Below are 15446 nucleotides of genomic sequence, written 5' to 3'. Positions count from 1 at the left end.
CATGTGATGAATGTGGTGCTGCTCCTCGAGGCGTGTTACTTGCTTTAGACCTCTGTCTCATGCAGTTTATGAGAAGGTTTTAGGACGCTCATACACACACACACACACACACACACACACACACACACACCTAAACACACAAACACACACACATCGAAACATATATACACATCAAAAACAACAATTTCAAACACATTTAGAGTCTTAAATAGAGATGGAGAGATGGAGACATTGTAAGTTCTCAAGTCTTTAGGATTTCTGCTCAAGCTGTACTTAATCATCTATCCCCACCCCACACACACACAAACACACAGGGTACTATAGAGCCTATGTGACACACACCCCACTAGGCTCCAGTATTTCATTCACCTTTCCCCACACTATTTTTCCTCGCTGTCAATCTCATACACAGAGAGAGAAAGTAGTAATTGATATCAGCTCCTCTCCCATCCGTCCTCCCTCCTTTACACCCAACAACTAATTTATCTGGCTGAGAAAGATGACTGGCTCATGCCCAGGTCGTGCCAGTCACTCACTGCCTGGCCTGTTTGGAGACTGTGGTTAATTAAAGTGGCCATCTGACAGCTCTCCGGTCTGAATGGGCTGAGAGTGGCGGAATGGGCCATCTGAGTCACACACACACACACACACACACACACACACACACACACACACACACACACACACACACACAAAACTCTAAATCACAAATGTCACACTCACACCTCAAGTCTGCCAAGAGTGTGTGTAACACAACACCAAGTTGGTTGTAAACAAGGGTCATTTACAATTACAGACAATGAGCCATGTTTTGTCAAAACACTCATGACACCTGGAGAAGGAACGGCATGATGATTTCTCCAATTTAGTCAAGAAAAAAAGCCAGACATTACTTATTACTTTAAATGGAGTGAAAATACTGAAAAAACTCAAAGATAATGCAAAGATACCTGTCCTTAAGTTCAATAAGGAAGTAAAAATACCTGATTTCTAAACATAGGATTATGTGCTTTCTAAACATTTCACATTTAGTCCCAATTCGCTCTAATAACAACCTCCACTCGTTTGGGAAAATGGCACACCAAATTTTGTGGAGATTTTTGGAGATGCCACAAGGGTGTCAGTAAAGACCGGTACTGATGTACCTAATAGGGTCAAGATCTCGGGAACCGGAGATCTTCCGCTCAAACCCATGTAACGTATATCTTCATGGAGCTTGTTTTGTACACAGGGGCATTGTTATTCTGGAACAGGTTTGGGTCTCCAAGTTCAAATGAAGGAAATTTTTATGCTAGACATCCAAAGACGTCCTAAACAAATGGGGGCATACAAATTTGTGGTAACAGTTTGGTGAAGAACCTCATATGGCTAGAAAAGTCAGGTCCCAATACTTTTCTCCATATAGTGTATAATACTTTACAGAATATACCGCTATACAAATATAATGCACAGTGTGATGTGATATTGCACATGTACTACACTGATTTGCCAACAATTATGCTGTTTAATGTGTTAATGAACAACAAATCATACTTTTTAACAGTTTGTAGCTTGATTTTATTCTGTGCAACATCTGAGATACAAATCTTTTCATCTACATTATAGCAGTATTCCCTCACCTACACTCCTTCACCTCTCTCAAAACTCATTTCTCACCAGCAGGAAAAGCAAGAAAACACAATATACTCCAAAACTCTTTCCGTTCTGGGAAAAATGTTCCGGAAAATACTTTCTACATAACTGATTATACATTTTTTACTTTCTTCTTTACTTTGTTTTAATGTTTTTTACTAGATGTGGGTTATGTGGTGTAGCTGGCGTACAAATCTCAGTGTATGAGCTGTTACTATAGAAACAATATCATATTAGAATGAATGCAATAAAGTTCATGGTAGAGCCGAATTTACAATCTGAGCCGAGCGATATAATTCTTTTATATAATATATTATATAATGCGCATTCTTCTGACCAATCAGATTCGAGACCTCAACCACACTGTAATATAAACTTTAAAGAGTTCTCCTTAAGCGTTAACAATGTGTTAAACAATGATTCCTAAACTAACAATTCATTTCTATTTAACACATTATTTGACACTGCTGTTGAATTCCTTTATCTCTAACATGTCTAACATTGCTGGTAAAAAGAGGCATCTCTTTCGACCGATGGCGAGAGAAGGCATCTCACAAAGCAGGAGATTCGAACATCAGGGCAGGGTCCCAACATATCGTACAAACATTTCAATGCAGCGTAAAAATGTAAATATTTGTAAGATTTTTTTGTAATGCTATCGCCATTGTGAGATCGAAAATGTCGTAAATCAGCGACTACCTGTTTTTGACCTTGGCCTGTTTCTTGTTCATATTTTTGTCTAATAATTTGGATTTGTTTGAGGTGATGTGTAGGGGGTGGGGTAAATATGTTGAGGTGAGGTGTAGGGGGTGAAGTAAATATGTTGAGGTGAGGTGTAGGGGGTGGGGTAAATATGTTGGTAAATATGTTGAGGTGAAGTTTGGGGGTAAATATGTTGAGGTGAAGTTTAGGGGTAAATATGTTAAGGTGGGGTTTAGGGGGTGGGGTAAATATGTTGAGGTGAGGTTTAGGGGTAAATATGTTGAGGTGAGGTTTAGGGGTAAATATGTTGAGGTGAGGTTTAGTGGGTGGGGTAAATATGTTGAGGTGAGGTTTAGGAGTGGGGTAAATATGTTGAAGTGAGGTTTAGGGGTGGGGTAAATATGTTGAGGTGAGGTTTAGGGGTGGGGTAAATATGTTAAGGTGAGGTTTGGGGGTGGGGTAAATATGTTGAGGTAAGGCTTATGGAGTGGGGTAAATATGTTGAGGTGAAATTTAAGGCATGGGTTAAATATGTTGAGGTGAAGTTTAGGGGTGGGGTAAATATGTTGAGGTGAGGTTTAGGGGTAAATATGTTGAGGTGAGGTTTAGGGGTAAATATGTGAGGTTTAGGGGTAAATATGTTGAGGTGAAGTTTAGGGGTAAATATGTTAAGGTGAGGTTTAGGGGTAAATATGTTGAGGTGAAGTTTAGGGGTAAATATGTTGAGGTAAGGTTAGGGGTGGGGTAAATATGTTGAGGTGAGGTTTAGGGGTGGGGTAAATATGTTGAGGTGAGGTTTAGGGGTAAATATGTTGAGGTGAAGTTTAGGGGTAAATATGTTGAGGTGAGGTTTAGGGGGTGGGGTAAATATGTTGAGGTGAGGTTTAGGGGGTGGGGTAAATATGTTGAGGTGAGGTGTGAGCACTTGTATCCGCATCCACTATGCATTCAGAATGCACATTACCATTTCATGCTGGATCACACTGCTTTGTCCTGGTTAGGACTGCACTAGTTTTGGTTATATGATTGCTGGTAAAGCTGATAAAGCAGCTTGTTTTGTGCCAGTTGGGCTGAAAACAGAGAGTAAAATTGTTTTCTTCTGAGAAATATGTTCGTCTGAGTACTGAAATCCTTTTCCTAACACACAAGCAACATGTGCTATTAGTAATTTAAATTTACATTTATTTGTTTAAAATGTTTTAGTTTTTTATTTTATTGATCCCAAAGGGAAATTGTTCCTTTGCATATCCCAGCTATATCAGGGAGCTTGAGTAGAGCACAGAGAATTTAGGGCCTTGATCAAGGTTCCCCAAGAACAGCAGCTTGGTGATAATGAGGCTTGGACTCCCGACTTCCTGATCCGTCCTGAACCCAGATCCTTAACCACTGAGCTTCCACCTCCCAAATGCATTCCTATTATTCCGCTAAACAGTGTCTATAATCATACTGCATCTTACAATTTATAATTACAGAACAATTTTCTATATAAATTTCACTTGAAGCATCAGTGATCATCTGTATAATCGTTATTAAGCCTTTCGTAGCGTTCCGCACGAGTCGCGATGGACTCTAAAGGTTTACAGAACGCTATATGACATTATAATATACACAGAGACACTTCTGATTATCAAGAAATGAGCGACTGCCCCATATTAAAGCTCTATTAGAGGTTTATTACACATAGTTATAATGATTTGTGTATACGGCCGCCGTTGTACCATATGTGTTTGGACCGGCGGTGGCGTGTGAAACGTGTGCTAAATGCAGGCCTGATCTGTAATCGGAAACGGATACAAGTGTGTTTTTGAACTGAGTCGGGCGACGATGAACCAAAAAGACCCTCTCTGCCGAGACAGATGGGGAGCCAACAGTGGCGTTTGACCTATATTAATGCCTCTTTACACACATGGACATGGTGTGTGTTAGTGTGTTTGTGTGTGTTTGTGTGTGTATGGGGGGGTAGGGTGGGGTGTTTGTTCATGTGTGTAACAGAAGGTTAATTACCTCCTCGTCCTTCGCTGTCTGCTGGCTTCACCTGGATGGGCCGATTCATCTGAAAAAAGAGGAAAAGCACAAGGGTTAGTCAGAATATTCAATTACTGTGTGTGTGTGTGTGTGTGTGTGTGTGTGTGTGTGTGTGTGTGTGTGTGTGTGTATGCTAGGTCATGCCAGAGAACACAATCAGTCCGACTGAATCGAAAGACAATTCAACCGACACTCAATATTCCAATTTCCTTTGTTTTCTTTCATATAATCTAATGCAATGTCATACTTTTTATCTAGTTTCAGTTACATATTACACATTAGCTTACTACCACTTATACAGGACAGAAGCAGTCTTCCTGTGTTGGAAAATTTCTCTGACAAAAAGCTCACACTGCTTCGATAAAAGTTAAATGTTGAACAATTACACATTTTCAACAGTTTCACACAATTTGTATTCATGTGTATAGTCTGGCACAAAGGTCGCTGTGTAGATTCTTACTATGGTAACAATAAGATATTTGAACGAGCGTATTGAAAACGAGTAGACACCGTTTGACCAATCAGAATCGAGAATTCGATATTATAGGGTCATTAACAATAATTAACCCTGTAAAGTTGCAGTGAATAAAAAGAAACTTTTGAATGATAGATAGATAGATAGATAGATAGATAGATAGATAGATAGATAGATAGATAGATAGATAGATAGATAGACAGACAGACAGACAGACAGACAGACAGACAGACAGACAGACAGACAGACAGACAGACAGATAGTTAGATAGGTATTTGTTAAAATAGTAAAATATGCCTGTAGTTGCCTGAATGTTCCTTCAATATTTTATAGTATACTACAAAACTATCAAGTCTCTTCACTGTATACACACACACACACACACACACTCACACACACATACACACACACACAATAAGCTCTACTTGTTGTTTAGTCAGTTACTGATATTATAACATCAAATACATATATCGTGTCAAAGTAAATAATAATCTGATGCCATTGTCAAAAATATAGGAATAACAAAAAAAATATAGAGAACTTTGAATTCAATGTTCTCATTTATTTCTCAGTCATTGCACTCAGCCATTATAATATGTTGCTGCCTGAGTGAAGTATAAACCATGTAATATGAGAGAATAATGAGGTCAGTATCGGTTGTTAGCAAAACATTTGAGAAAATGTGCTTATATGAAGCCATACAAGGATGGTAAGTAACAAATATGCCTTCATAATAGTTTTTGATTTGTTGATAGTTTGAAACTCAGACTGTTGCACCCTGTTGTGATATTTGCAGTTCCATTAAGAAGAGTTTAGAGCTTGTCTGGGATTTTAAACCTGATATAAATGAATTCATTGCACCAAAGCAGCTCAGGTCCTTTATGGCTCAAGCACTCTCACTCATTGGTCAGTCTCAGACCTCCTAATCTCTTCTGATTGGTCGGCAACCTCCGAGCTTCTGGCCCATTAGGATCCTGCGAGTCGCCGCGGCAACACGAGTCATTAAGCTGCCCGGGGTACAATAGGAGTTGCTAAGCAACCGGGCAGAATGGGCAGGCCGCCCGCTGGTCCAGCGAATTGGCACGTGGCGTCTTTCTACCCCTCATTCGCTTCGTTGCCATTGTCTGCCCAATGAGGTACGAGGAAAAACTCCACATTTTTCATGACCCCCCCTACCAACCCAAACCACAACCCCACCCTTTCACTACTTTCCTTTCAATCCTCCTTCCTTTGTCCCACTTTAATGTCCTCTTTTTAGAAGTGTGACAAAAAGTTTGAGCGCCGTCTGCCAGCCAGTGCCCACCTTCCTGCCCTCCGCAGCGACCATGACAGCGGCGGGGTGAACATTCTTCAGGTGGCAGGGTTTTATTATTGTTATCTCACTTCCTGTACTGAAGAAAAGATCTGCATTTCCATGAATCAAAGTTTCAGAGTATGAAAGACCTTTCTTTTTTGTTCTTTCTTTCTTGGTTTTTCTTTGTCTTGTTTTTCTATTGTTTTGCATCCTTTATCTCAGTGTTATGTCTAATTCTGTCTGTCTGTTTTCTTTCATTCTTAATATTCTTTCTTTTGTTGTCTGTGCCTTGGCAACTTGTTTTCAACAGAAAACAGATTTTATTACATTCTTCTTTTACTTCTTCTTCTTATTAATAATAATATAATTAATAAGAATTATTATTATCATATTATTATTATGGTTATTATTAGTATCATTAATGTATTTAATATTATTATTATTATTATTATTATTATTATTATTATTATTATTATTATTATTATGTGTTAATTCTTTGAATGTTATTAATCGCTTTCATCAGCACTAATTTACTTGACACACAAACATTGTTGCCGTTTGTATACAAGTGTATACAGTATAGATGCAAACACACACACAAATATACACACATACACACGCTCATGCATGAAGAGCCAGAGCAGGCCAGTGGAGTAACAGCAGGTGGGTTAGGCCGCATTTTAATCCCTCATTACAGAGCGCAGGATTAGGCAGCAGATCAGGGCTCAGTTAATTACACCAATTCATCAGAGACTGGGCAACTCACGATGCTTTACCCTGGGGTAGAAGTAGTGCACACACACGCACACGCACACACACACACACAATTCAGTCTGCACACTTTATTATAGAACCTTTCATTTCTGCTTTAGATGATGTCAGTAATCGAAATTGAGTTTCAGAGAAAGAGAGAGAGAGAGAGAGAGAGAGAGAGAGAGAGACTTTCTTTCTTTCTTTCTTACTTTCTTTCTTTCATGTTTTTTTCTCTGTCTTTCTTTTCCATTTTCGCATTCTTTATCTTTCTCAGTGTTTTATATAATTCTGCTTGTCTTTGTTTTCTTTCACTCTTTCTACTCTTTCTTTTGTTGTCTGTGACTTGGCAACTTGTTTCAGCAGAAATTGCACCCAGTGTGTGTGTGTGTGTGTGTGTGTGTGTGTGTGTGTGTGTGTGTGTGTGTGTGTGTGTGTGGTGTGTGTGTGTGTGAGAAAGAGAGAGAGAGAGAGAAAGAGAAAGACAGAAAGAGAGAGAGAGAGAAGGAGAGAGGGATTAAGCTTTATAGAGAATAGCTTAGACATGGTGGTGAGATGAGATGAGATGAGATGAGATGAGATGAGATGAGATGAGATGAGATGAGATGAGATGAGATGAGTCACTGTGTCAGGCACCTTCATGAGACTTAAAGGAATGAACATAGGAAGGAAGAATAGTCTTGGTGCAAGAGAAGACAAATTGAGAAAAAGGAAAAGACACACACGCACATACACACACACACACACACACACACACACACACACACACACACACAGACACACACACACACACACACACACACACACACACACACACACGAACACACACACAAGCCCATGCACCCATGCTTCATTCTGTTTCTGTAATGCAGTCTGATCAATCTAAATGATAAATAAAACTCTCAGCACGCTGACAAAGCTCCACGATTATGCTGAAGACGAATGGCTGAATTAGCCTGCACAATTGGAGCAGATCCATGTTCAATGCCACAGAACTCATCATCATCATCATCATCATCATCATCATCATCATCATCATCATCTTCTATGATGCAGGCGTTACATTGTTTCCTGTCTATGCACTGCACCTCTGCATGAGCTCTGCATGTTTACTGAAAATATTCAACAAATGATATACAGGTCCAGCACACAAGACAGTAAACTCTGCACACATCACATCCACGGCTACATCATCAATAAACCAAAATATTACACTTATCTTCTGTTTCCTATGAGTTTACTCATTTCACTCTTATATTTCATTTATATTTAATATTATATACCATTTATTTATTCCAGAACAGAAAAAAATTACATAAATTTCCTAAAATATAAGCCTTTGTATTGTATCTATCTATCTATCTATCTATCTATCTATCTATCTATCTATCTATCTATCTATCTATCTATCTATCTATCTATCTATCTATCTATCTATCTGTCTGTCTGCCTGTCTGTCTGTCTTTCTGTCTTTCTGTCCGTCCGTCCGTCCGTCTGTCTGTCCAGCCGTCTGTCCGTCCGTCTGCCTGTTGTTTTTTATTTTTATATATTTATTTGTTTGTTTGTTTGTTTGTTTGTATTTATTTAAATATTTAGCTTTAACATTTTCATTTATGTTGGTGGCCATATTTATATGATGTATTCATATGGGGTTTTTATTTTTATTTATTTATTTTAAATATGAATCATAAATTATCAACTTATGTTTGTGGTCATATTTCTGTGATTTATTATTTTATATTTATATTTCTTTATTTACATTTTATGTTTTTTATTTTTTTTTTATTTACATGATCATTTATAATTATGTGTATACTATTTTTATTGTATTCAATTTTCATTTCATTTTTTTTTATATTAATTATTCTTGCATGTACTTTTACTGGATTATAGACATTTGTTTTGGCCTGAAATTCACAGTGTATAAAATGTAAAAAACCATTTACACATTATTGGTGAGATGGTTTTTTTTTCTAATTGACTTGCAAATGAGGAAGAACTCAAGGTTAAATGTCTTTGCTAAAGGGCAAAACATTGTCTCTAGAAGTCCTGGGATTGGACCACACAAGCTTGTGATCAGTAGTACAGAGCTGACTGTGACCTTTATTCGGAGACATGGATTAAAGTCAGACCCGCCTTTAGGACCTGATGGATTTATTCCAATAAAGGAATAATAACAATGAGAGAATAGTAGTTGAAAAGAGTCTTTCTGCTGTGCTTGTTTATGTAGATCTATATTACAAGTACTCCTTCCTGCAAAACAAATAGGAAATGGGAACAAAGATATTGACAGAAATGCCATGTTTTGCTCATTGTGTCACCCTGATGAAGATTTCAATTGAATTGACTATAATGAATTCAGCGTGTACACCAAAGTGTTTACCCACTTATTCTTTACACATGACTTTTAAAGTTAGACATTTATAATATTTATTCCATGATTTTATTTGTACCAATTGTTTATTATTATTAAAACTCCAGGTCCAGAATCATCATCATCAAGTCATCTGACTGTATGTACTCCCTCCATACAGCACATCATAAACACTGCTATATATCATTATAGTCACAGTGTTACTATCTAATACTTCATATTATGTAATCATTTATAGCAGTAATGTTATCTACCATTTACTGACCCTCACTGGAACAGATTTTAGATAAATTTGCACAAATTAAAATTTGGAACATCTGAAATTTGTGGACACCTGAGCATAATATTGTCATGTGCTTTATGACCATCTCATTCCACATTTTGTCTCCATTTACTCATATAATAACCTGCCCTCTTCTGGGAAGATGTTCCACTAGATTTTAGAGTGTGGTCTGGGGTGCAGTGTTCCAATTTATGTGTTTATAAGGGTTGAGGTCAGAGCGCTATAGCAGGAGATCTTCCATTCCAACCCATGTACACCATATCTGCATGGAGCTGGCTTTGTGCACAGGGGCTTTGTCATGCTGGAACATGTTTTGGGTCTCCTAGTTCAAGTGAAGGGAAATTTGAATTCTACCACATTCAAAGACATTCTGTGTGCTTTCAACTTTGTGGTTTTTGGAGGAAGTGGAAATTGCTGGAAATGTAATATGAAATTCTTTAGTTTATATAGAATTTCTAAAATATTTCTGAAAATCCACAAGCCTGCTTATCGAATCCATAGTTTATTGTACTTATTATATTTGTATTATTTCTTCGAATGATTCACATACATTTTATCAAACATATTGTGATGAGGTTTGACGAAACTATTTCAGTTCTCGTCAGGGAAAAAAAAACAATCACAAACTTCGTCCGGTTTCCAAAAATATCCGTTGCGAGCAGCAAAACGGCTCTTATCAGTGAGCCGAGTCGAACGAACTGACTCGCTCGTCAGTGCCTCGATTTCCATCACTAATGTAAGCAATGGGCTGGAAAGTGTACTGAAAATGCCACTTCTCTAAAACATTGTTCCTTTTCATTAATTATAAATGCTTAGTGGTGTAAACAAGCCTGAAAAATATCACCGGGGAAATCGCGCTCGCATCTGACCTCTGCTCCAACAGCGTTCAAAAGTACAATTTCTATTTTTTTCTCTTGTTTTTAAATGTCAGGGAAAATAAACATTTTGGGTACATTTTTAATGTAGAAGACCTTTGTTGTGTGGTAGGTAGCGACTTTATTGAAGAAAAATTGTCATATATTGCTGTAATATATATATATATATATATATATATATATATATATATATATATATATATATATATATGTGAAAAATAAATATAAGAGGCGAAATTAAAACCAACACAACGCACATTTAATCACCACGTCCTTTCTTTACTCAGATCTAAAAAAAAAACTCCACCAAAATATTTTTCTTAATCACTAAACATTTGTTTACCGATTCTGAAATCAAGCACCAAAATCCGCCATGATCGACACATCCGGCAATTAAAACAGTCCGTGTGGAAACATAGCAAAAGTTCCATTTGGTGTCTGAAGATTTCCATAATTTAAAACACCATAACTGTTTTAAAACTTTTACAACAATATTTTGTCTTAATGCCCTATGTGGAGTTTTACTAACCATAAACATACATTTCGATAAAGCATCCATATTTGTTCATGCCCATGTTGATTAGACTATTAAAAACGTTAAAAGTATTAATTTAAGGTATATTTAAAGCAGATCAAAATGTGCAATTAAATTGCGATTAATCACGAGTTAACTCATGACAATCATGCGATAAATCACGATTAAATATTTGAATCGATTGAAAGCCCTTATATATATATATATATATATATATATATATATATATATATATATATATATATATATACTTAACAAATTCATTATTCATTCAGCATTTGACAGTGCATTATTCTTTAAAGTAAGACAAAAAGGAAAAAAAAGAGAGATGCTTTGCTTACTGCAATGCATAAGTAGGATTCATGCCCTTAGGTCTAAATGGAAATTTTGCTTGCATATGAAAAACACTGTGCTTCCCTTCAACACAATTCACCCAAGGTGCCCTTTGACCTTGTGGCATAGCGCTTTATAAGAAACCCAGCATGTACATTAAGATGTGTTGGAGCGAGAACATGCAGTTTAAGAGCCACTTCTAATTTCCCTGTGATGAAATCTCGATCGCCACTGAAGGTCCGCTCCACGACTTCAATATTTAAAAGGAAGTTTAACAAGCCCCAGGAGTGTTCAAGATCGAGTCAATATAAATGGCAGAACTTGCCCAGAAGGCATGGCTACATATATGTGATGCTAATTTATTTCTGTTTTTTTTTAAAGACAGTGTCAAATATTAATACGCAGCTGTGTGTGACCATGAGCCAACTACATGTATAATCTCCGAAAGGAATCGGCAGCACGTTTAGGAATGAAACAGCTTGGAAGGAAATTAGCAAACAAAAAAGCAAGGCAAGATTTCATCGCTCATAAGCAGGAGTTTGTGTTGCATTGAGGGTGATACAGGTCGTCATTAACTTGTGCGTTCTATCAGAGAACTCCGATTAATGAGCAAACCCTATTTAAAATATCAGGGCTGGCGTTCGCGTTGTTATCTGCTCCAGTTTTCCCTTCGCACGGTATAAACGCTAACACTGTGTACATCTGTGCCCCCAAAAAGCACCTCGTATCTCCGGGTAAAAAAACATTACAAACTGTTCTAATGCTCCAGCGCATAAACACCCACTCTGCCTCGTATGATAATGCTGAGCTAGTTTCCAAAGACACGTTGCTTTCAGCTTTCTCTGCTTTGAACTTTATGCTAATCTGTTCTTCTTGCTGTGGGCTGCTTCAGCACCGCTGCATCTTCACTCCACGCCACGTTCACCTGTGGAGGAGTGTCGCTAGCAGCCAAGAAATCGCCTCGCCTCGCCTCGATGCCCCGCTCTGCGTTTGGGACACTGTAAATAATTCATTCGGCGCCGTTTGTTAGGTGCGAGGGGAAAATAAGTGAAGAGAGGGAACGGAGAAAGCAGGACGTCGGAAAGGCCTTCATTAGGTGCACACAGCCTTCGCTTCAAGTGGACTCAGAGGAGAAACCGGCAGCCTATTAGTGCCATTCCAAACCCATGCAGAGGGCACGGGGTCAGCTCACTTCTTTTTCCTGACTGTTTATTACTGTTAGGCATTGGCATGTGAGCCCAGTATGTGGGTTTAAATGGGTAATGTGAAGTTTATTTTTCAATGCTTTGATAAAAAAAAGCATTATATCAAAGAAACATACTGCATCATATTATAATCAGTGTTAATATATATTTATAACAATAATAGGTCAAATTTGAGTCTCCATAAGTTGCAAAAAGTTCAAAAATCTACCTCGGCGATATATATATATATATATATAGCTTATTTGCATGTAAAATATTTAATATACATTTTATGGCATTTGGCAGACACCCAAATGAAGGGCCTTTGTTTAAGGGCCCATCAGTAGCAGCTTGATGGTGGTGAAATTTTAATTTGTGATGTTCCAATCCAAAGCCAACGCCTTAACATTGTTACGAAATGATATACAACAATAACAAATAATTTATTATTATTATTATTATTATTATTATTTAGCATATTTTCTTTTTCCAATTTTGCACCTTTTTTCTAATATAATAAAGAAATAAAAAAATAAGAAAAATGAACAAAGACTCTATATAAAGTTCTCAACAAGTCGGATTTTTTGTTTTCAAATCCAGTCCACATTCTAATAAATAACTTTTTTTCCCACTCCCCCTAACCTTAAACATGAACCTTTGATACTTCCTCAACCTCTACTACCTCACTCAAGTTCTTTAGTCTCAACAAATCAGACTTTGGTTTTTAAATCCTGTTCACATTTGGTTACATCCTTTAAGAAATACCACTAAAAACGCATATACAGACTTAAACCCAAGGAGGACGAGGCTTTAGCTTCAAAGTTTTGCTTTTTAAACCCCACTCAACTTAAACATGAACTTCCTCCGCATTAAATACATCACTCAAGTTCTCCAGTCTCAACAAATTGGACTTTTTCCTAACAAATTGGACTCCTGTCTACATTCGGTTATATATAATAAATATCAAAGTTATTTTATTTTGACCTCTGATACTTCCTCAACCTCAAATACATCATTTAAGTTTTCTAGTGTCAACAAATCTGACTTTTCAAATATTTTCAATGCTTTTAAATCCTGTCCACATACAGTTACATCACTAATAAAACTTTTTATTTTATTTCATTATTCTTTTTTTTTAGCCCCCCAAAATCTCAATGATCTTATGTTTCAAATCCTGTTCATATTCAGTTACATCTCAAATAAATAAAAATAGCAAAAATAAGACAGCGCTTCAACACGATGAACATGGTGCACTCGCCGACCTACTACTTTCCTCTTGACAGTTTATTTAATAACGCAGTAAAAAAAGAAATTGAAAATTTTTTAAGTAAAATGATACAGAGTAGGACTATATGTTTAAAAGAGAGATACAGAGAAAGAGAGATATCAAGAGAGATAGATAGATAGAGAGAGAGAGAGCGAGCGAGAGAGAGAGAGACAGAGAGACAGAGAGACAGATATCTAGAGAGAGGAATGCCATTTGTTGAGCGAGCCAAGTGAGGCAAATATGCAAATAGATGCTAATTTATGCGAATATCTCCATGGCAGTGCTGGGAGCGCCAGTGATTGGCAGCTGCAGGGTCTGGGAGAGGGAGTGGGTGAGCAAGGAAGGGAGTGAGGGAGTGAGGGAGTGAGAGAGAGGGAACGTTGGCTTCGGGCGCTTGCGTAAATTTGGGCAGCGCTGCCTGCTCTTGTTCGGCATGCTCCAGATGCAAATACATCAGCAAATAAATAAATAAATACAAATAAATATGCAGACATGCCAAACTATAGTCCACAAACTTTCAAACAGTTCCCACATTTTGTGCCATTCACACACCTGGATTCTGAATTAATTATTTTTTTCTGTTCAAAAAACTTTTTCTTACTCACTTCAGCTCTAGAACTTTCTCACGTTTCTGGAATTTTCAATGCCGATCCTGGTCAACATTTATAAAACACAAGGACAGTTACAGAAACAGGCAAGTTGACGAGAACGATTTTTTTAATACACAATATTGACATGTGAATGTATTTATTTTTATTACTGTAGTTGTAACTCACTGTGCTTTTTCCTCAAAGTTTTTATGTGACAAACCATGTACTATAAAGCATTATACATCTGATATCTTTTGTATGTCAACAAAAAAAAGAAAATTGTTGTAAAATTAAACAAATTGTTTGCATATTTTTTTATTTTATGTTTGCTTGATTTTTTGCCCGTCCCAAAAAAGCTTGCGAATCAGAAATATCAGATTTCTAACTTGATGCATGAAAGTGTAAAATACTGTAGGATGCAACTGAAACCAGAAAGCAGATTAATGCCTTTAATTAAAACCATTTAAAATGCATTAAAAATCAGATCATTACATTTAATAGCAAATCATTGCTGCACTACTGTGAGAGAACACTGCATCACAAAAACCATTTACAAGCCCAGTGAAACTGTTAGATCATCATATGGATCTGTACCTATGCCAGGGTTGTTGAACATCATAGCCAAGTGGTCTAACGTTCTGGATTCCAGCTCTGCACGATCCACAGACGTGGAGGTCCCATACACCAAATGGTGCTAGCGTCAGACTCGATCTGGTAGCTGAAGTGATTAAAAGCTTAAAACCCTTTGATTTTCTAAGAATTAGCGCTTATCCCGTCGGGTATGTGTGCGTGGAAAGTATTTCATCAAGACTGCAAATGTGTGTTAAATGTGTGCCAAATGAATAAATGATTTTCATCTGCAGTATGGATTTGGCTAACTTTGTTTCTATACATTTTTCATCAACTGCTATGCACTTTTTATGAATGAAGAATAGCCTGCCAAACAAGCTGCGATGTAAAAAGTGTTAAATTATCCCTCAGCTCTTGTATTAATAAAGCAAGACAGATGGAGACAAAGCATGGGCTACGACACCAGACTAATTTTTACATTAATATAAACTCATAAACACTACATGGATAAAAGTTTGTGAATTCTTATGTGATTTTTGAACATCCCATTCCACATT

General features: G+C 37.1%; 1 protein-coding gene across 7 annotated transcripts in view; it reads right to left on the bottom strand.

The window, feature by feature from the left end:
• The window catches only part of celf6 (CUGBP Elav-like family member 6), a 173248-nt gene that overhangs the window by 65385 nt on the left and 92417 nt on the right, over positions 1-15446 (bottom strand). For all 7 annotated transcript variants that reach the window (XR_006927725.1, XR_006927724.1, XM_046865084.1 and 4 more), the window contains exon 3: positions 4339-4387. Coding sequence is in view for 5 of the 7 variants with exons in the window: in XM_046865084.1 (XP_046721040.1) it covers positions 4339-4387 (49 nt within the window). In the remaining 2 variants the exon portion in view is untranslated. The remainder of the gene's footprint in view (positions 1-4338; positions 4388-15446) is intronic.

The sequence above is a fragment of the Silurus meridionalis genome, chromosome 13 (genome assembly GCF_014805685.1).
Source record: "Silurus meridionalis isolate SWU-2019-XX chromosome 13, ASM1480568v1, whole genome shotgun sequence".
In the NCBI taxonomy this organism is placed as follows: domain Eukaryota; kingdom Metazoa; phylum Chordata; class Actinopteri; order Siluriformes; family Siluridae; genus Silurus; species Silurus meridionalis.
This window is presented reverse-complemented; position numbering and strand designations above follow the sequence as displayed.